This window comes from Struthio camelus, chromosome W (assembly GCF_040807025.1).
Source record: "Struthio camelus isolate bStrCam1 chromosome W, bStrCam1.hap1, whole genome shotgun sequence".
NCBI classification, from domain to species: domain Eukaryota; kingdom Metazoa; phylum Chordata; class Aves; order Struthioniformes; family Struthionidae; genus Struthio; species Struthio camelus.
The window spans coordinates 23,136,447-23,159,742 of NC_090981.1; the positions used below are offsets into that span (position 1 = coordinate 23,136,447).

The following is a 23,296-nucleotide window of genomic DNA, read 5'->3' on the forward strand; positions in this document are numbered from 1 at the left end:
TATTTTTGAGTGTTTCATGTTCTGATGTTGAAACTAGTTTGCAGCGTTTTCAGATGTGGACCCTTCTAATCATCTTTTAAACAAGCTGTGTTTCAACCTAAAGCATAGCTGGATCTAGCTTTATTTCATAATGCCAATGCTGCAGTTTCTCATTTCCTAATATATCAAAGACTAAAAGGATACAAGCATTTGGAAAAACAAAGCTCTTCAGTTTGAGTCAAACATTCAAATGAATGCTTTTCTGCAGTATTGTAAAAAATATCTGCAGCCAATGGTATGCAGTCTTCATTTAACTGAAGAAATATTTAGACATTTGTGCTCTTCAAAAATACATTATGCTGTTAACCAGAGTGTTCTCTGCATATATACAAATAGATCAAGTATCCAAGATGCTGAATCTGTATTGCTGGATTTTTTTTTTTCCCTTCCTGGATCAGTTGGTTCCTCTGTTCCCAGGAGAATTTTGAGCTTTTCCACGACACCTTTCTGGTTACAGAATTTGCTAGAGTGTCTTTGCTCATGGCAGCCTCTAAGCTTCTAAGAAACAGGCGAGAAATTATAAAGCTGGCAGTGGAAGACTTCAGTTAACACCTTAATTTTAGTGTCTCAGTCTTAATGGTTGAGTTGAAATGGCATTACTGCCTCACCTTGTTCAGCAGATTTCAAGCTCTGTTAATTATCTGGCATCAAGCTTGTCAGAGTGCCAGCTGTCTTGCCAGACTGTAGACCAAGATGCACAAAAATGTCAACAATTTCAAGCACATTAGTTTTTGACTTTCCTGGCCTCTTTGTAATGACTCCAGTGCTGCATAAGCTAAATCCTATTGTTTTGTTAACTCCTATTAGGTATAATGGAAACCATAGCCGATTGTAATGTACGCGGTTGGAGTAGCTGTGTCCTCCTATGCTTTGTTCATTTCAGTTATTAAGGAAAGTTACCTGCCAAGATCTCCTTCTGTATAATATATTAATAAAATATGCAGGGTGTATATATTGTGTTCTTGACTCCTTAGTATCTTTTGTCTTACATGGCATAGGAAGATATTTGTTGTTTTTAATATGTTCAGATTAGCCTTGTAAAGCTGTCATGAACATCTGAGGTTTGAAATTAAGTCAAATCCTCCATTTTTCCCCAAACTTATTTCCTTTATTTATGATGTAGTTTATCTGAAACTTATTTGTCTTGGGAAATGGTTGTTAGAACTCTACGCAATTTAGAACCTTGAACAAAGGCAACGTGCACCTTGTCCACATCTATATTATGTGAAGTGTATTGACTTTTGTCTTTATACCTTCAGTGTGAAAATATGTAAAAGAATATACTCCTTAAGGGCAACTTATACTCTACATTTAGCTTTTATACAAATGCTGTACTAATGAATCCAAACATTTTGTTGGTAATGGTTACCTTCTGTTGTAATGTCAAAGTTCAGAATAAGTGTCTACATTAATTTAAAGCACTAAGGTAATTGCCTACCACTGTAGTGTTATAAATTTCTCCATAAAACCCAAATTCACCCTGAAGTGGTAATTCTGCAGATGCAAGTTTCTCTTCAATACAAAAAAAAAACCTGAAAATTTTCTATTGTACTCTTTACTTACTGTTCAAATCACATATAATAAAAATAAAGCGGCAGTTTGGAGTGATATGTGGACTACAAAAAGCTTTGGAAGGAAAGCTTTCTTGTTTACTAAATGTAGATATTTAGATACAGATATTTCTTTGTCTCTTTCCAGGAAATGAGTGTTTACTTTCTTCTTGAAAAAACTAAGCAAATTTATTAGCTGATTGTCTTTCCCAAAAGACAGGAATGTTGTCCTTAAACAGAACTGAGCTTGTCAGGAAGTAAGTTGCTGCTTCCATCCTTCATCTCCAGAGGTGCTTTTTTTTGTCCAGTTTTGGTCTTAAATCTAGGAAGAATGGCATCTTGTAATCTCTATAAGTAATGCTTTCAAATGTTTGACGGAAAATCATTACAAACTGATGGCTGTTTGGTGCTGGAAAGGAAATGAATTGGTGATGTCAATCCTTTTTTAATGGTTGGTGTCAACAGCAGAAAACCCTGAGATCAAAATCAGCACTAACAAACTTTAAGACTTGAACTGAGGATAGTTTTGGTGTTTGCTTTTTTGAGATATTTTGGTGCTTTCAGGACATTTCCCGAAATGTATTAGGTTGCTCTGGAAGTAATTGTTGAAATGAGAGCTCCTGTAATCTGTGCTTGTTCTGAATACTTATGTTGGTGAATGCTATTTCCTTTGGTTGGGTGTTGGAGCTGGGTGTTGTCTATTGTTTCATTTTTCTTATATCTGTGGTCCTACAATTTGTTTGCGTTGTTATTCAGCAACAGTAAATACATGCTTGTTTTTATGTTCTGCTGAAGCCTGAAGGACCTGAGAACTATTTGCACATGGCTTTACAGCTCTATTCTTTCATGTGTTGCTCTGTGCCATAGTAAACTATACTGAGAATGAATGGACCAGACCAAGGTTTGTGTGGTGGAGGGCTGAACAGTAAAGAATAGCAGCTGCTTAGGGAACAGCATAATACAGTGCAACTATAGAGTGATGTTTTCTGGCTGATAACAGTTAGTGGTTCTGGGATTTTTTGTGAGCCAAAAACTCGTCTTCCTGTTACAGCTCATGATGATGGGTACTTGTTTCCTGCCAGGAATTATTTTTCCATAATCATAAGGTCTACAACTCAACTAAGCGTTTTGTTGATAGCTATCTTCTTTTGAACTTACAACCTGCTTGTATTGTTTCTCCTATTTTTTCTATTTATAGGAAAAAATATGTATTTATAGGTGAGGCAAGTATTTTCTTTTTGGCTTCTCCATGCGCCTTATGACTTTCTCTTTCACTAGTTGTTTCTGCTCCAGACTGAAAATTGCTAGTTTATTTAGTCCTCCTTCATACAGGAAGTGTTTCTGGTATCGACCTGCCTTATTTTTTGTATGGGTTTACTGAAGTCTTTTGCCCAGGGCAAAGGCCCATGAGTTAAATTTACAAGAGAGCACGAGTCCTCTGGGTTCGCAGGGGGTGGAGGGGCAGAACTGATGACAGCATTGTTGAGGAAAGAGTGGAAAATGTAGGGAAGGGCAAAGGGTGTGTGTTCCTACTGTAGCACTGAGGAAAAAATTGCTGAAAGCTGGTACAGAGGGAATCTGAACTCTAGGAGCTACGGTATGATCAGTAGGACCTGCTTTGTTGAGAGGTGGGACTCTCAACTGCTTACACTTTCTGTGTTTCTTCACTGAAGTATCTCTGGTTTGGGTTGGAGGAGGCATTTTTGTATGAAATACTGCACAGCTTTTGTGTACCTCTGCTGTCACAGCTGTTATGGTGCGTATCATGACTGTCTATGCCTTGACCGCACTAGGTATGTTGATAGTGTGTTATAGCAAGAATAGCAGGTAGAATGTTGTCTCAATTGTAGAACTGTCAGAAGACTTTTTTGAAAAAGTGCTTTTTCAAATAGAATGGTAATCTGTCTGTCATTGATCACTTCTATATTTGTGCTACTTTGGAATTAACCCCTTGCAAATCCATGGTTCTGCCTTGAATCTCTTCTACTATAAAATGCTTGTTTCAGTATATTTTAATGAATTTAAAATGTGATGTTATAATGGCTTTTACTGGAGCTAGGGAGAACATGCAGTGGGCTGTATTGTTTCTAGTTCCAAGTTTAAAGTGATCCTGTCTGCTGTTGCTCTAAATGCATGCTCCTAAGATGCCTCTCCCTGTTTGTGTCTGGCATTCCAGAGCAACAAAAGAAGGGAACTGACACTTTATATGCCTTCATATTGAGGCTTGATGTTCTGCCTCAGAGTGCTTCTAGCTACTTAGCACCATTCATGTTTCCTACATGTCTGAAAATGGCCTTTTGCAAAGTGTAAAGACATATCAAATTAACTCACAACTGTCTCATGGTACAGTGGAGGGGCTCTTGTGTAAGTTGGCAATAGTGCTCCAGACTTCTGATTGCCCCAGTTAACTTGTTACAATGTCAGACTGTTTGAAGTCGCTGGGGCCTTTTTTGTTTAAAAAGGACAGTAAGAGCTTTTGTATAGGATAACTTTAAAATGTCTTTACTTCTTTACACCTAGAGGCATTTTGTTTGCAGTGGTTGATAGTGTGTTGGCTGGTAACGTTTTTTTTCTTCTGTTGTGTGTGATCTTTTCCACCTTGGATAGAATGCTTTTATGTGCGTGTCTTTATGGAGAAGGTGGTACCAGAATAATTAGTTTTGTGCTCTTTAAATGTTTCTGGAGCTGATGAAGAGGTTGAGGAACTGGGAAAGGGAATGAATGTTTCTGTGAATATTTTACATATGTATATATATGTGTAAAAATTTATGTCCAGAAATGCAAGTTGAGTAATCAGTAGGTATAATCATCAGTTTAGAAAGCTGTATTTTATTAATATAAATATATAATTATGAGCCCTTTAAGTTACATATTTAAAATTCAAAAGGCATAAATAACTTTCACTATGATTCATATTGTATCTTTCTCCTTTTAAATGAATCAGTTTATTTAGGAAAGTGTGGTATATAAATTTGCTGGCTTATTTTTAAGTTCTTGTGGGAAGCAAAAACTCAGCAATTTGCCTTTGAGTGGGGTGGGGGTATCCCCTCTCTTTCCTGTAGTAGGCTCATGCTATGCTGGTCACTGAGTGAACAAGTGGGTTATTGCTTGTTCTCCATATTCTCCCAGCTGTGTTTCTGATATGGTCTATTTTCTCTGTGCCTGTTGATGTTCATGAACTCCATAAAAATTAATCTTAAATTTCTGTACCTCTTGACTCAGTTTTGAAAGCCTCTTGAAAGAGGTTAGAGGAACAGATGGACATTGGAGCATGGTGGAGGCAGAACGTAATCTCATAAGCCTGATTGATCCATGACTTGGATGAAGGGATAGAGTGCACCCTCAGCAAGTTTGCTGATGATACAAAACTGGGAGGAGTGGCTGATATACCAGAGGCCTGTGCTGCCATTCAGAAGAACCTCGACAGGCTGGAAAGACGGGCAGAGGGGAACCTCATGAAATTCAAAGGGAAGTGCAGGGTCTTGCACCTGGGGAGGAATAACCCCATGCCCCAGTACAGGCTGGGGACTGACCTGCTGGAAAGAAGGAGGAGGCTCCTTCTCTGAGGAGAAGGACCTGGGAGTCCTAGCGGACAACAAGTTGACCGTGAGCCGGCAGCGTGCCCTTGCGGCCAAGAAGGCCGACGGTATCCTGAGCCGCGTTAGGCGGAGCGTTGCCAGCGGGTCGAGGGAGGTGATCCTGCCCCTCTCCTCAGCCCTGGGGAGGCCGCACCTGGACTACTGTGTCCAGTTCTGGACTCCCCAGTACAAGAGAGAGATGGAGTGCCTGAAGCCAGTCCAACGGAGCGCTACAAAGATGATGAAGGGACTGGAGCATCTCTCCTATGAGGAAAGGCTGAGAGAGCTGGGCCTGCTCGGCCTGGAGGAGAGAAGGCTCTGGGGAGATCTGATCAATGTGTACAAGTATCTGAAGGGGGGTGGGGGGGTGTCAAGAGGATGGGGCCAGGCTCTTCTCCGTGGTGCCCAGCGACAGGACGAGAGGCAACGCGCTCAAACTGAAATACAGGCAGCTCCGTCTGAGCGTGAGGAAAAAGTTCTTTGCTGTGAGGGTGACTGAGCCCTGGAACAGGTTGCCCAGAGAGGCTGTGGAGTCTCCTTCCCTGGAGACATTCAAAAGCCACCTAGACACAATTCTAGGCGATGATGCTCTAGGTGACCCTGCTTGAGCAGGAGGGTTGGACTAGAGGATCTCCAGAGGTCCCTTCCAACCTCAACCACTCTGTGGTTTTTCTCAGGAAACGATATTAAACTAAGGGTTGGCAGTTTTGACTGTTCAAAATAAGCAAACTAGAGACTTACCAGTGCTGCTGAAATGCAGATAATTTCATGTGGTTAAGAGCTGTAGTACCTCTCAAAGATGGTTTTTGAAACCTGTTAGAAAGGGAAGTGACGAAGACGGAATGCATGTATGTGGAAAATTGAGACTAAAACAGCATGAATTTATATCATGTTGTTTCTACTAATGGTTTTTTAACTCTTGATCTTGTCTGTGGGGATTAGTCTTCTGTAGGCTAATTGATTTGAATAGTCATGAGGCTAGTCATAGGCATCTTAACTGCCCTGCTTGCATTGCTGTATTTAAAACAACTAAACGTGATGACCATGAATCACTCGGCTGCATTACCTACATACTACCTGCTGTTGGGAAAATAAGAGTAGCGCATGATAATTGAAGCAATGGTAACAGTTGAATTGGGTCATCCTGTTTTCTTATAAAACAAAAGAAGAGAGAACTCCAAATGACTCATTCATCTTTTTCAGTGTTACAGTCTACAGTTTGCCTCTTACAGTGGGGGTTAAAAGCAGGTGTGTGTTTCAATTACCAGAGCGTTGCAAAAGAGCTTGGATGTTTGGGCCATCATCTGTGGAGTTTCTAGTTTAAATCTAGCCTTAATAGCTTTGAATCAGAGGGTTGGGAATTCTTCAGAAACCTGAAGCTTACTGTGCAGGCATAGCTAGAATGAACTTCAGGCCTGTCTTTCACTCAGTGCAGCTGGTGGTCAGGGTGTTTTGGCTAGAATTACAGGATCTGTGTTTATTGTCAGCAGAGCTCCAGGGAATACCAAGTGTTCCTCCTGGCTGCGCTTGCCCTGAATTTGCCAGATGAGTCTTAGCTGTGTAGAGGAAGAAGTAGTTAAACTAATTATTTCCCCTCTGCTTAGGGAAAGAGAGATAGGCTTTCGTTGAATAGGGATGGTTTCTTATCTATAAAGTTGCAACAATTGCATCAGGTCACATACTGTAGCGCTATAAAGAGGGAAAGCAGAAATACTGTCTTGGCACTTGACACTTGGCAATGTCTTTTTAAGACAGCAGTTAAGTCCTGTCTGTTACAAAAGACTGCCTTACAGTTCCTTTAGGACTTGCTTAGAGAAATTCAGAAGTATATAAAAATAAAATTTTACAGCCACAGTACAAGGAGTAAGAAATTCTAGGTAGATTATCTCTAGCCAATGCTATTGGCATTGTATACATTCGTATTAAATTGTGCTGAAATGACTGAGCATGGAAGAATGGCCATTTGAGAGTGTATCAAAGGTCCATCTTGTTCAGCATGCGATCTCCAAGCATAAACAGATCTTAGTCATGAGTATATATCTGAGCAAGAGTTAAGAACAGAGCAAGCATATGCGGCTATTTCTCTCCTTTCTCCAAGTGCCTTTTGCTCAGGGGACTTTCTGAGCCAGATGTGGCTTTGTGTATTCAATGCTAGTGTTTATGTATTCAGTGGATTTTTATTCCATGAATTTCTTAGTTTCCCTTGAACTCATGTAAAGTTGTTGTATTTGCAGCATCAGGTAGTGAGGAGGCCTCTGGCCCCTGGCCTGAGCAGTTCCTGTCTCTTGTTTGTTTTGGACTGGCTTCTGTAGTCTGTCTTTGCGCTCAGTACAAGGTGTGGATAAGCCAGAGACTTATGCTGTGGCGTAAGGACCTTCTCCATTTAGATCTTTCTTCCTTTCCTAATAATTTTTAATGTCTGATTAGCCTTTTTAAGCACTACCAAGCATTCAGCTGCTGTTTTCACAGAAATGCTTATCGTAAGGGCTAACTCCTGAGTACTAATATTTGGCTCTGACCTGAGATTTTTATGTTGGGCTAGGATTGTTTTTTCTACTCCCACATTCATTGTTTTATGTTTGTTTAACTTTATCTGCTGTTTTATTGCTTTGTCACTCATAATTGGAAGGCTCTTATAGAACTGTAATGGTTAATGTTGAAGGCTGCAAAATGTAATTTTAAAATTATTTTTAATGTGTTTGTTGCTGGCAAAACTGAAGTTTGTTCTCAGATTTAAACCCTTGGCACGGAGTTCCGACAAATCTTTATAAAATTTCTGAACATGGTTTTCATGGCTATATCTAATGAACTTGTGTGAGTATAAAACATGTATCAAAACACTAGTATAAAACAAATGCACGGTGACTTTGTGTCTCTCCAGGCTTCTCAGGTGGGTTTTGACCTTGAGAGGCATGATGCTTTGTCCTAAATACCAGAGAAATCTAATTAACTTGAAGCAGCCATTTCTGTTTGGCCAGGCATGTTTCTTTGAAAATACCAAGTCTGGGGCCTGACCTTGGCAATTTGTTGGAACATGAAAATGTTGTCACAATTCATGGTTGTTCAAAAACATCTGCTTCCTTTTTATTTTAATATTTATTAGATAGGTATTTAGTAGGTACTTAATATCTATTTCTAGAACATATGTTGTGGTGCACTTAACCTCTTGGTATGTTTCCCTAGAAAAATTTACAGATGCTGAACATGAAAATGTAACCTTTTTCTTCACTTACTCTGGGATAAAATGCTTGATTTTTTTTTCTTTAGTTTTCTGAATATAGCCATAAGAGTATACTTATTTGCATTCCCAGGATGGTGCCCGTTTTCAGAAGTCCTTTGGGTGTATTGCTTCAGGTTTAACTGTTACATCCTCAGTTGTTTTCCGAGCTGCTGCATCCTCACTTTTAGAGTGTCTCTGCCCAGAAACTACTGGTCAAATTAAACCTCACACCATAGTATGATGCAATCCATTGTCTGGATTCAGTTCTGCTGGGAAAATATACTAAATGTTATTCTGAACATCATAATTAAAATGCAGGAAAAAATGAAGGGAAAGCTGTGACATGACTCTGTGCATGGTTGTTTTCTCTTGCGTGTGAAATATTTTTGCTAGACATAGAATGATTTTTTTTTTTTTACTCCCACTAGTGTCACAGGTTGCTTTGTAATAAGATCAAACAAGAAGTGATATGCTGAAAAACAGGTGAGAACCTCTTGGATAGCTTTGAGCTATAGTGAAATTGCATATAAGTGGATAATACTGCAGAAATCATCCCCTTCAAATCCTTTCCCACTCAAGTTTTTCATTAATATTCCAAATACTATAGTACCTGCCTGTGACTGTATCCTTACTTTGGAGAAGGTTTGACTAGTGAGAGCTTCATCCCTTCTGGAGTTTGGTGCAGATCATTACTTCCGTTTCCGGAAATGGAAGAAGGCGTATGTTTATTGTTAAGTTCTCTGTTGCCGCCCCTACTCTTCTGTACCATCAATTGCATGTGGAGGGCAAGAGTGTACCAGAAACTTCAAACAAAAGAAAAATACAAAAGGCCTTTTCTGCCTAGGTGGCCTTTCTCAGAGTATAGGCAGCTTTTGTGGTGGTGGAACAGAACTTCTCTTGTTCTGAAGTGTTTTCCGTCCTGCTCTTGCAGGCTGATAATGTAGGTTTCATGTAGGGGTAAAGTTTTAAGTATGGGGTGTTTTTTTTCCTTCCACCCTGCAACAGCACAATAACTATTAGGTACCAAAATGAAAGTACAGAAGTAAGTCCTTATGCCCCCAGGATGGGGTTGTAAAAATACATATTCAATGTAATTAGGTACCTAATTGGGTGCTTAAAGCTGAGTGATGTATATACATATGTTAGTAATTAAATTATATTGAAAAGTGCTCTATTTGTTGTGCTCTGCTCCCTACGAATCAAATTATAGGTAGGATTGTTTCTTTAACTACTTAAATGCTTGCTTTCTGGGTTGTTTCCTTTATTTTTATAAGGTTAACAAAGCTCAGAAAAGCTACCTGTGAAAGATATAAACCAGTGTGGAAAATACAAAAAGCATATGTGAAAAGGAGATTGAAAATAAACCAACTAAATCTAGCCAACTTTGCTATAGTAAACACTCTGAGGTCAAATCTTTGGAAACTGTTTCTGTCTGGTTATAAAAGCTAGTGAACAATGCAGCTCTTTGACTTGAAGTCACCAGCTAACTGTTTTGAAATAGTTTTACATAGTAGATTTTCATGCCTCAATCTCTCCAGGAGAAAACGCCATTGTGGCGAGAATGCCCACAAAAACTCTTATTAATGAGAGGATATAATAATGCGGAGAAACCAAGGGATCACACTTAATATATAAATGAGTTTTCAGTAAATATGATGGAAAAAGGAGGGGAGCTTTTACTTAACTCTCAAGGCAGAAGTAACAAACAGCCTGTGGGAGTACTTGCTGCTTCCAAGTTGTTAACAAAACTGATTTTGGAAACTTCTGTTCCAGTCAGTTGCATGAACAGAGGCATTTCTGGAAGAAAGACTGGTGCAGTGCTAGAGAACTTCAGAAATACAGGCTGGTCCAATCTAGAAATGAGGTTGGTTTCAGTGTGCTCCCGGTGAAGGTCCCCAGAACACCCCAGTGACTCATGGAATTGAATGCTTAAATTTAGGCTTGAAGCCCGTGGATTAATACAACAGGATATTCTGCAGTTATGCAGAATATCAACAAGAAAATGACAATGCTAGAAGTGCAACTGAAAAAGAAGGCAAGCCACTTGAAATTTTACCAGAAAGGTGTATTTGAGCAATTTCCATCTAAAATTAAGTTCACCTACTTGGTCTTGAACCTTTTAGTCTAAATCTTTAGGTTTTAGGTTTTTTCCTCCAGTGCTTATTTTGACCATTACTAATTCCGTCCCCTACTCCCTGCCCCTTCCAATATGGACTTAGGTTGTTGTTAGCTAACCTTTAACTGGACTCTAAAGAAAAGGAGAGTAATCTCAAAATAAACCTCAGTCTTGGTAGATAGGACTAGAAGGGGTAGACTTAATTTAACACAGCTGTCAGCTGTTAGAGTTCTTATCTACTGTCTTTCTGCAGTGCTGCTGTTTACTGGTGAGAAGTAATGCTTTATTTCCACATGCTCTAGGGAATAGTCACCCTGGTGTGGGAGAGGGTAACATCAAGCAGTGCCCCTGACTGGGTGTTTGCTCTTGCAGACAAGCAACTGCAGGGTTGAACGGCCTGGCCACAGACTTCATCTCGGCCTGTCTTACGAATTAGCCTCAGTAAATTGCACTTACTGCAGTAATTAATTGTTTTGCATGTGATCAGTCTATACAGACTGTTCTCAGGAAAGATTACAGGGAGCCTGTGGGTCAAGTTATACTTGGAGTTCCTAGGAGTCTGCTGAAAATGCAACTTTTTTTTTAAACCCAGAGAACTTTGCAGACAGGGTATGATTGATTTTTATATGGTGAACATTAGTGATAGCATCAGTGTTAAGGAAATGTATCATTTTTTGAAGTTGCTGATTAAAATATGCTAGTAGTTAGTGATTCCTGTGCATGTATGTATGTGTGTGTATGTAGAAACATATAGGGATTAACAGCTTTACTTCCTCTTTGTTTGACTTTGAACTTAATGCTTTGCTTTTCCCTTATTCTTGATCTTCTAGCTTGTCATGTGCCAAACTTTGTTTAAGTATCATTATTCCACTAGTTATTTTAACAATAACATGTGGTGCACCGAAGACTTAAATAGCTCTATCTATTTTGTATTCTTTTTGTTAGACTTAGGAATTTCAAATTTGAAATGGCTTTTTTGTTTTAATGCTTCTTTTTTACAGTCCAATGCTATTTATCAACATAGTTAGAATTATGTAAAAAAAAAGGAACGTGCTCATAAATATAGCATGTGTGGGGTTTTCTGTGTTTCGTTCTTTAAAGTATTGTTTCTATTGTTTTATATTTGTTGAAAGGCTAACTTGGTGTGAAATGCTCTGACAGATTTTTCCCAGTGTGGCTACTAATAGGTTGCTTCTCTTGCAGAAAGTAAAAGGGTTTTTAGAATGCTTTAATACTAACCACACTGCAGAAGTTATTTGAATGCTGTTCTTAAAACTCATTTGAATGAGGTCTTTCAAAATTTAAAAGTTTTGAACTTTTTTAATTTTTTGTTTCTAAAATAGAAAATTTTTGTTGTTGTTTTTCCATTTTTAGAAACAGGAGTGATCTTGCGAATAGAAAATTACACCAGCTGGTTTAGTATGTTGTGTTGTAAGGGGGAAGCTATTAGTGTGGCTCCTGGGATGGGATATATATTTTAGTACACTTATTCTGTCTGTCATAAATTGCTCATTCCTTTTTTCCTTCTCCTCTCCTATGTCTTGTAGCCGTCCTCAGAAGGTGTGCCTGTGTCCATTCCTGCCAGTACATCCACTAAAAGTCTCCACCTGCTTATATATAATTCAGCATCCAGCAGAGGTGAGTAAGGCTATGGGCATGGTCAGGGTTCCCCTAGAACCTTTGCCAGTTCATCTGAATTACTGAATTCATTTTTCAAATTTAGCCACTGTTGTTTTTCTTCACTTATGTTCTGGAGTCATGCCTTAGTTCTGCAACACAAGACATCTTTCCTTGTCAAAATAGTCCTGTTTAAAGTTTACATACTGTGGTATGTTATAGCATGGAGGCTTCAGGTTGATCCAGGGAGGAGTGCTTTTTAATTGCAGCAGTCCCCTTTGCTAGTGTTGCGCTAAATATTTGAACTAAGCAATTCTTAATGGTGACCCTAAATAGTTAGACAACAAAAACGACAGCTGCAGTTCAGAACAGTATGTTTTGTGGATTTTTTTTATTTAGAGGAGTGCATTTGTGAACCACAAAACCAGGAGCTTGCTTTGCAGTTTGCAGTGTCTCCTTTTAAATGTACTCTTGCTTTTCAAAGATTCTAGGTGAAGGTGAAGTATTTCCTATGTTGGACTTAATACACCTAGTGTATCCTTTTACATTTCCTGTTCCATGCTTTTGAAGATCTTGTGGACTCTCATTTTTGGTTTAACTAACAGCAGATTTTATATTAATACTTTTCTTGCTTTCCTAACAATCCAGTATGATGGTGGGTTACAAGGAGTTTAGGAGCTAGACTGGTTACACGAAGTTGGAGAGATGCTGGGCCTACAAGTAAGGATATGGAGTTTGGAAACCTGAGTTCTAGTGCCACTGTTTACTTACCTAGCATTACACGGTAGCTCAGTTAGCAGATACAGTGTCAGTCCTTGCCTGGGAGAGCTTTAGTGGAGTCTAAATGAGCAAATTGGATAAAGCCTCTGGAGAAACAGAGGCTATGAAGTATTCAGTCCCTAAGCAGCGAAGTGGTGGTTTTTAAGTGGCTTTCCTAGATGCTGCTATAATAAGTGATGTTGTGTATTACTTCCGATTTCAAAAGTACTTAAGTATATGCTTAAATTATTTGCTGGAAAGAGGTTTAAAAATGTGCCCAAGATCTTTGAACTGGGAATTGAATTGGCTTGCATTTCCTATTCACAGTAGAAGGTATTAGAAAAAATAGGCAGATTCTCCTTAAAATTTTTTCTTTATTTCTGTATCCTTCTGAAAGGCCACCTACACTTCTTAATAAGCTAGCTCAACAGCTGTCTATTACAATGGAATGTAACTTTTCCATGAATGTCTTAAATAATGATATTTCAAATGATAAACCAGTAGTAAGTTTTTGCTCTGCTATAAACACAATAGGGACTTAATCACTGGTGGGTGACACCTTTTGGCTAACGGTTCAAGAGGACTTTGAAGTCGTTCTTAAACCACAGAGCAGACAGTACTTTTTTCCTAGAAGGCTAAAGGACGTTATTAACATCAAATCTTTGAGGAAAGATATAGGTCTTCCAGGATGTGTAGAACTTTTGGTTAGGCAGCTGTTTTGATGAACGCTACAGTAGATACAGGTTGGACTCTGAAACCTCTGAGAGGTGACTTGCTCCCTCTCACCAGCCTTGGTGTGTGCCCATTAAAAACTGAGCACTTCATTATTATGCTGGTGGTTTTCTCTCGCTGCCTTCTTCTCATCCCCCTTTCTAATGTCTCTTCAGGGACCTTGTGACTTTTTTAAAAAGGACTTACAGAATTAAATATCAGACAGAAGGGAATACAGAGGATGGAGCCAGACTCTTCCCAGTGATGCCCAGTGACAGGAAAGGAGGCAGTGGGCGTAAATTGAAACACAGGAAGTGGGGACTTGGCTTATCAGAGATAAAGCCAACTGAAACTGTGGCAACCTTACATGATCTTTGAAAATGTTTGTTTTAGATGATAGCGGGTGATGCTTTTGACTCACACCTGCCAAAGGATAGGTTCCTTTTGCTACATCTGCTAGTCTTCAGAATAGAATCAGTTTTGAAGGCAGGTAATTCTTCTGGATTTAGTAACAGAATCTGATCCTTCATTTTGCTATTTCATTGCAGATACTTTTGAATTGGACCATGGAGTGTATGTCATTATAGCAACCAGAGAGTGAATGCCTTTCTCCCACTGTACATCAGTGCTGACTTATCTTCCATGTGCTTTGTTAATTTAGTGGTTTTGGGAGTCTGCAGTGTGATGGTGTGAAATAATCCACTAACCTTGGCTAAATGATATTAGTAAGAGTAATACTATGCAAGCAAGAGGGTTACTTAGGAATTTGGGAGCAGTGTTTCCTGTGTGCTGCAGTTAATGGCTAGAGGGCATGCTGCCAGGTAGACTTGTGCAGGTGTTAAGTATTGTGAAGGAGGAATCATTTATTGTACAGCAGGAGGAACCTTACCATTCATCTTCTGTCCTTGCATAGTAGGTCCTTGCCTTGATAGTTTTTTTTAACTTGTGAAGCAATTTGAAGAGAATTCAGCATTACATGTCAAAGGGTAAATATTTGTTTTTTGAATAGTGTTGGTGCACCTGCTCATTTATTGCCACCCTTTCCATCCTTATGAAGAAGGAAGTCTTCTGACTAGTGAATTAAAAACAAATGATCCCATACTATCAATGATTACTGGTTTAGCTTTGCTGAGATAGAAGGAATCAATGGTATTTTGAGGGCTAATTCTCCTTTCTCTTGCTAACGCTTCGTTCTCCAGGTACTTTGATCTTCGTCTGTTCCTGGGAGACCTTGTGCTACGGTTACAGAGCAAAGTGGTGGTGAATGTAGCAGGATTTCTTCTTCCTTTAGCTCTGTAATGTTTTGTTTATACTTTGGAGGATCAGTAAAATTAACAGAGGGTCTGTGCAAAACAGTGGTAAAATATTCAAAGAACTAATTTAACAGCAATTCTGTGGTCGAAGGGAGAGCTCTGGGCAGCTGTAGATTGATGCTTGTGGAAGGTAACAGCCATTGAGAGCACTTAGCTAATAGCGGCCTTACTTGTTCACAAGTACTGAATTGTTGATATATGGCTCTAAAATCAAGACAGACCAAAAAACCTCATAGGTTTTTACTAATTTATTGTGTGGTTTAGGGACTGAGCCTGAATCCTGAGACATTCAGGTTAAGAATACTGTACGAACTCAGTTTTACTGGGTTTAAGGCTTTCATAATTGTAACTCCACCTTGAGTGTCTTGGCTCCTGCTAGATTCAACTAAACTTCCTTTATTCCTGTTGCAATAAATTGCGAGTTTCTCCTTTACTTTCATCACTCAAACAATTTTTGCTGTTGCTTTATTTTCAGTACTTATCTGCACCACCTTCTCCTTGAGTAGCAGTTTAACATTTTCTAACTCTTACTCATGACGTCTGAAGTATTTGAGCTCAGTTTATGGAACTTCTTGTCTAAAGAAATTAGTGTGTTCTCAGCTATGTTAAATTAAGTACAGAAATTGATTACTGTGTTTAATAAGTAGGTAGTTCTTCAGTTAGCTCCTCTTCCTCTGTGTTTGAAGCGGAAGTCCCCTGGTTCAACACAGTTCTCTCGCTCGCTCTCTGAGATTTGAAGAGACCCTTCTCTGCTCACAGGCACAGTATCTTCTTGTTGTTCCTAGATAGCAAAGATGTAGGTGGAGGCCCAGTCCGCATAACCTGAACAGTGTGAAGTAGGGTACTCATGGCAGTGTTGGTGCTGTGATGTTGGTTACTGTAAAGTGAAAATGGAATTCAATTCCTATTCTGCACTGTCTGTTACTTCTCATACATCTAGTGTTTTTTGTTTTTAGCACCTGTTTGTGAAAGTCAGGATCATCTATACTGGCAGATGAGTTTCTCAATATTGGAAAATGAGTGAAGTTAGCTCCCCAACCTATTATGTTAATGTGAATGCTCTTTCCTTGGCTAATTTTATTATTTTGTTCAATTTTGGTTTTTTTCTGATACTGATAGCCTACCTGAATAAACTTATGGTGATGGTCATAGGTTAGGACAAGACCAAGTTTAACACTATTGGTCAGAACAATATGATTTGATTACATCAGAATCAGGTGTGTGTTCTTGCAGATTTTTTTCCTGTTAGCTGATACGAGTTTTTTTGTGTATGTGTAGTTGACAAAGTTAAATGGAAACTTTAAGAATTCACAGAAGCCTCCTTGGTTTTTATTAAGAAGTAACTTTTCTTTTTCAGGAAAGTCGAGTGTTAAGGACAGTACCTCTGCTAGCTGCTTGTCTCCCTCCAGACAAATGTAAAGTTTTGATTGGTCGACGTTTTAGTGAAGACAGGTGAGCAGGATTGTGAATATATTTTTCTGGTTCTCTGTATATTATTGAGATGTTTCTTCCAATTTCTTTAACAGCACTCAGTGTTCTTAGTTGTTATTTCAATGGCACATCTTCACTTTTGATGTAAGCTTCTGACTTGAAGTAAATATAAACTTGGCACAGTAGTCTGAAACAGCTGATATGTTTTCTTTTACTCAGCAGCTTCCACTATGTTAGCAAGATTCTGTTGCAAAATATTCTTTCATAATGGGCTGATGTGCTCCCTTATTTTTACTCTTCCACAGTATGCTACAATGCCATCTATATTTCAGGTGGGAGGAATGGCCAGTTCTTCCTTGGCTATGCCAGTTAATGACAAGGCAGCCAGTTTGCTGGGTTGCTCTCTTCAGCTGTGGTGCTCTTGAAAGTTCATCTAGTTACTCTGCAACTCTTTATAAAGCTTTTTGTAACTGTATTCTTAGCGGGTACTTGGCTCATCTTGCTGTTTTGCGTGGTTCTTGCAGTGTTTGCCTTGTTTGACAAACCACTTGGTGCTACTGAAATAGAAGTAGTAGTTTGTACTTGAGTGTCTGAGATTGTACTTGAGAGCGGAGTTCTCACATGAAAAATTCTTGGAGAATATAATTTTTGTCAAATCCTTTTCTCTTTCTGGAAAACTGATTATAAGGGATCATGGTGCTTTCAGTTTTTTTTTCTCTGAGACTTTGGACAATATTGGTCTCTAATGTTTTTCATCGTCATTTGTAGCAAGTCTTAGAAAACAGTTCCTGGTAGAAAAGCTGATTAAACTTTACATACGTTTTCAGTGAAAGCAAACAAAAATCATGAATATCGATGAAGCAAACTTTAAATTTGAGTTTAATCTTTGGAGAGAACTTCTCTAGAGTTCACTGAACGGAAACGTTGAGAGGTGATTCAGAGTGCTGCTCCCACTCCATTGCATATAATAACTAGAGCACATTAGAAATACATTACTTTCCTGTTAGTCTTGTATGGTAATAACTCTAATAATTATCGAAAGTTCCAGGCTACAGGGAAACTGTACTCTTCCCGTTAAAGCTGAAAATGAAGCAACTTTTTGTGCTGACGTTATCAATGCAACCTGCTTCTGGTAAATCTCCTTAGAAGTTTTTCTTAGAAGTGATGAATAGTCTTTAAAGCTCCTTTGGGTTCCACCACAAGGACGTTGCTGTAACATAAGAGCCCGTCCAGGTGAAAACCTGTTGTGGAACATCTCAACCCCAGCGTAACTTCAGTAGTTCCAGAATTACCTAGTCCCTATGAGATCAGTATGTTTTTTGGCAGAAAACACTTAAGATGGTGAATTATCAACATACTACCAATGGACTTGAAAGAGATGAAAGTTTTTCCTCAAGTTAATGTGACTTTTGGTGAATTCACTTACCCTGATGCAGAGCTAAAAATATTTTAGGTAATAATCAGGGCCCTACTTTAAGTATCTGTAATATACCTACTTCTGTTGTGCACATATGAGTGAGATGACAGCAGTCTGCAATGCATAGCAATTGAAATCATTCCTCCCTGGGAGGAAAAGGTGAAAAAAGCAAAGATGTGTTTTGTGCTTTACAATCTGTTATTTTCTATATCAGTTTATTAGCTATATATGCCTCTTGTCAGTGTTTTAATCCATGTTTCTTACTTTCAGCTAGTAATCAGTGCTTGAGTATGTGGCTAGAGGATCCTATCAATGTTACTTTGGACTTCTGGTGTCCTGTCAGGATAGGCCATAAACTAGGCAAATATATTCAGAGAGCTCAAATTAATGACCTGAAATGACTTGACGAACTGTTCCTTCTCTGTGGCATGTGCAAGGAATGTGTATCTGCAGATAGGGGTAGAAACATCCCAGGGTTTACTGTGAGTTGGGAGGATCGTAGTGGCTCCTGCCCTGCTGTTAGGATGGAAACCTCCGCTAATGGAGCGCTTAAAGGCTCACAAAATACAAGCTGAACCACTGGGATTTCTGGCTGGTGTGCCAAACTAACCTGGCCCTAATTGGTGGTGGTGGGTTTGGTTTTTTCCCCTTTAAAAGCCATGCTGTTTGTAAGCAGTTTGGTAGCTGCTACACAAGCATCTTCATCAACCTTGCAGCATGTAGTGGGAGGACTTCTGTCTCTTATTTTAAGGAAAAATTATTAAAGGGTGTTTGCTGATAAATTGTATAAGCATTATTGTTATGAAGCTTATTAAGGCCTTACCTTTGATTCTTTTGAAGATCAGTGTGACCTTATTTGTCTTTTGCAGCTTCCACCAAATGCGTGGGAGGAGGGGGGAATAGAAACAAGTATAACTGAATTGATGCCTGCACTTCCGTGTGAACAGTGTCTGCAGATGGAGGGATAACTTGGTGCATGCATTTCCTTGCTTTCATGTTTATTTAGAAGCCCTACTGCACAGTCCAAGACTGGCCTGTAAAAGAGTGATACCCTTGGTGGTTGCTCATATGTTGGTAAATCGTGAGAGTAGAATGACATTAGGTGTACTTGTTAACATAGGATTCAGCAGCCCTTTGCAACAGCTTCTTTTGAACAGAATTCAAAACATCTCCAGCTGGGCTTTGGCGACCCAAATTTTCATTATGGTTTTATGTGAACATTAAGCCATCAGCTAGCTGATACTCTGTCAGCAGCACTGTAGCTCTAGCAGTGGCACACCAACCAGCAATCCGATCAGCTTTCAGGGGTGAACAAACATTACCTGAGGGAGGTGGCCCTTCCAGGCTTACTATATCTTTTTCTTCAGGGGAAAAGTAGATTGTCACCCAAGTATGTGCAGTTTATTTTTCTCAAGTTGTCTTAGCTCTGCAAAATTGTGTGTTCCCATAGTTTGTGATCGTCTGAAACTAGTGAGGAGCACCAAGGAATTTCCTTTTAAAAAAAACCTTCCCATGGAATTGAGTGCTCTAGAGAAAAGGAGATCATTAAAGCTTAGGCTTCTGATGTTTATGACAATAAGATTGAAAATTAGGCAGGAGTTTTTATTCTTGGTGGCTTTTGGTTTTTCTGAGTTCTTGTGCTTAGGTGAAAAAAAAGTCAGGCTGAGCTTTTTTGTTTCCTCTACCCAATTCTACCTCATTTGCCCAACTTTTCTTGTGATTGATAATTGATACACAACTTAATTGAATTTCATATACCTTATTATTGATGATATATTGCAGAAAAGCTGAAGAACCAACTTAGTCTTTCTAGAAGAACACACAGCTAATCAAAGCTTTCTGAAGTTAATGTCTCTAACATAATATTGACACAGGAATAGAAAGATGGGAAAGTGACTTAATGTTAACTTTTGTTTTTTCTTCAGTCTTGTCTGTTCCTCATGCAATCTGGCATTTTAATTCTCTTGAAAAGTGTATAATCAAGTATACTGTCATAAGGCAATGGGCAGAAACTGAACCACAGGAAGTTCCACCTAGACCTGAGAGGAAACTTCTTCACTGTGAGGGTGACAGAGCACTGGAACAGGTTGCCCAGAGAGGTTGTGGAGTCTCCTTCGCTGGAGATATTCAAAACCTGCCTGGATGCGATCCTGGGCAATATGCTCTAGGTGACCCTGCTTGAGCAGGGAGGTTGGACTAGATGATCTCCAGAGGTCCCTTCCAACCTAAACGATTCTGTGAAGTCTTGAAGTTTGACTTGACTGATCAGATAGCATTACTGACTTGAAAGACCAGTTTGGTTGGTTATCTGTAGCTTATGGTTGTGTGTGTGTGTTGTTTTGTTTTTTTGTTTTGTTTTAAGTACTGCTACTTTAACTTCTGAGCTATACTGTTTTGGTGTTGACTACGTTATTGATAGATACTGGTGTTCACTTTTTATACTAAAATGAGTAAGGCAGAATAAACGTTCTGGCAGTAGTACTTATCAAACAGCATTACTGCAGAAATAGCACTTTTGTGAGCAGTTAAGAATTACTGTTCACTTCTGTTTTAGATTGACAGTGAACCCAGTTTTGTAGTAGCTTGTGGAAGGTGGGGTGGGGCAGCACCACTGTCAAGTGAGAGATTGAAGTTTACGTGTGTAAAAATACTTAGCACTTTGTGCATCTGACTTACCATGCTAGTACAGATGGTGAGCCTGTTACATATAGCATCTTCTAAATGTTTTAGATGCAGACTAGGACCGCATACACCAGTAAAGGACTCGGATCAGTCATACTGAAACTTTCAATACCTTTATGTACAGTAAACTTCCCTTCTTGCGCAGTTGGGCTGATTTTGTGGGAACTGGAATTTCACTTCTGCCTTTATGAAGTGACCGAGTAACATGTAGTGAGACACGGGGAAGTTGACAGTAAGGATTAGTAACACCTACCAAAATTGTGCAATAGGACAGCAGTTAGTTTCTACGTGGCTAGTAGTTCATTTCTACTCATTTCTGATATAGGGCTGTTTCTTTTGTATTGCTGCTGCAAAGCACAGGTATTGGATAAAGTATGTAGGTTGGTTATGCTGACAAAATGCATTTTACAAATAAATGACTAGCAACTGCTGTCTGAGCCTTATCTGAGTTTTTTGAACCTTACAGGAAGGAGAATGTCAGTTACTTATTATTGATGTATCAATTTTTTTTTAGTATTCATAACATGGATTTTAGCGGTTTGTAATGACTTTTAACGTCTGCACCTTAATCTCCTTTACTGGGAATGTTAGGAAAATATTTACACCTGTCTTCTAACCATTTCTTCCACTTTATTTTGCTTCTCTGTAGCTTAGAAACACTGCTTTTCTCTTGACTCTAGTAGCTGTTTGCTTCATATCTCTGAGGTTTTTTTCCTTAGTGACTTTACCAGCATTCAAATACCACTCGTTGCTCTTTTTCTCCATGTTAGCATTCACTACTTAGGTGTAGTTTTCCTTTCCTTTTTTTCCTGGCTTTCTAGGTGTGTACATATGCTACAAGTTGTATGATCTTTTCTTTTTCCCGTTCTTTGAAGTCTTCCAGCAGCAGAAGTCCAGGTAGCGTTTCCCATTTTTTTTTTCCATCTGTAATATCATTGTGTCTGATTACTTCACAAATCCTCCCTATGCTTTACATTAGCTACCGTCTATTTGAACACTATTTGACTTATGATTCCTAGGTCTTCCTTACTTTGTGGTCTCTCCAATTCTGTAGCATTAGTTAGGATAATTTCTGGTTCGCAGTTCTTAAAACTTATTGAATCTGTATCTCTGGTTCAGTGCTTCTACTCATCAAAGAGATATGGACGCTTAACTTTTTCTCCAGCTTTGAATACCCCTACCTCTCTGAATATTGTCCAGCAGCTTTCTCCTTCATCCTCTTACTAGGTCTTCAGATGATCTCCAGTTCATCCGTGCTTGTTACAGGGATCATCAGCCCAAACCTGCTTCCTGTTCTCCGCTGGCAGGACTGATCTCTCATGCTATGACAAACGTACTTTCTCTGCTCACCTCACTCTCCTTTGGTTCTGCTATCTTTCCTGCTAAACAACTCTAAATGCTTGTTTAATTCTGCCTAGTGTCTTTTGCTACCAACATTTCTACTGTCTTTGATTCTTTCCTTGAACCACACAGTTCTGCTGCAACTCCTTTTGCTGTTTTTTCTCAATTTTAAAGATTTCTTCTGGGATAATATTGACAGAATGTAATGATGTTTGTTCTTTTTGTTATCTTTCCTTCATTCTGTTCTGCACTGGCAAAAAAATGTTTGTCTCATCCTTTCTTCTGTCTTCTAGATTATGTATTTGATCTAGTGACTGGATCTTTTGATTTCTCTTGGCCTAATCTCTTCTTATTACCCTTCTTTCAAAAGTTTAATTTTGGGATCTTCTAATGCCTGATATTCTTGCACCTTTTACTTTCTGTTGTGCTATCATTTTAGCTTCAAAAATGGTGTTCTTTGGCTTGCTAGATGCTCCCTTGTTGCATCCGTATGTGAAACCAATACACAAAACAAAAGGGAGGATCCAGACACCTGTTTGTGCCTTCTCTTTCCTGTACATGTGTGGCTTTTTCTTCCACAGATTATCCACGAACACATGGTCACATCACCCGCATACTGATCTACTCCTTTGGAATAGAATGAGTGATCTTAATTTTCTGGTGTGTTCTGGTGAATATTAAGCTTGAACTGACAATTCTTGTCCTGACTTGCACCTGTTTCAAAGGTTCTAGCATGCTTTTCTCGGGCCTTGACAAACGAAACAGTCTTTTCCCTTAAGATTTATCCGAAAAGCTACTAACAGCTGTTTTCTCAGCTTATTGACCTGTTTTGTTCTGACTGTTTGACAAGTCAAAACATTATCTCCTCTTGTCATACCAATAATGAGCTTGTTTTCAGAGGTTTTTCTTTGTGCAGAGTACTATCATTCATTTGCTCTTCAAACCTGTGCTCTCACCTCCAGTTGCTCAAAGCTATCAGTTTCTTTTTGATTATTGGTTATGTTTTCTTCTAAGTATCTCTTTGGGCTTGCTTGGTTGTCCTGGAAACACTTGCAGAGCTGATTAACCTCCTTTGTGTGTGTCCTGAAAATTCAAATTGCAGTGAGTTTTAATATGTGCCTGTAGAGGTGTGAAGTTAGGTTCGTGATATATAGAGAGTACTTGGTTTGTGCTCTGCATTTCTTTATTATTAATATTATTATCTGCTTACTCCCTTACTTAAAATGTGTTACTTCTGGTTTGTTAATTCCTTGACAGGAAGTAACTTGGGTCTGTTTTGTTTTTTAACTCCTGGCGAACCTGGGATTTGGCTTCAAAAAGCAAAGATCTTCAGTGCTTGAATTAATGTCAATTAATACATTACCACTTACACCTTTAACTTGTATATTCAGTTGTAGTGTTACATATGTATTTGTGCTAATGCACTTAGTATTCTAAATGCATCATATGTTGAAGTTTTCCCTAGGTGGACTGGTGAGTGATTATATATGCAGCAATCAAGTAGCTTGAATCAAATTTGGTC

At 38.9% G+C, this 23,296-nt stretch overlaps 1 protein-coding gene across 14 annotated transcripts in view; it reads left to right on the forward strand.

Annotated features, from left to right (window-relative positions):
* The window catches only part of LOC104150538 (tRNA-uridine aminocarboxypropyltransferase 2), a 121,851-nt gene that overhangs the window by 18,892 nt on the left and 79,663 nt on the right, over positions 1 to 23,296 (forward strand). For 13 of the 14 annotated variants that reach the window (XR_011137311.1, XR_011137313.1, XR_011137316.1 and 10 more), the window contains exons 2-3: positions 12,051 to 12,141; positions 16,261 to 16,355. Coding sequence is in view for 5 of the 14 variants with exons in the window: in XM_068924928.1 (XP_068781029.1) it covers positions 12,051 to 12,141; positions 16,261 to 16,355 (186 nt within the window). In the remaining 9 variants the exon portion in view is untranslated. Of the gene's footprint in view, positions 1 to 8,815; positions 8,871 to 12,050; positions 12,142 to 16,260; positions 16,356 to 23,296 lie in introns of all 14 variants that reach the window. The other variant, XR_011137319.1, reaches the window with a different exon arrangement.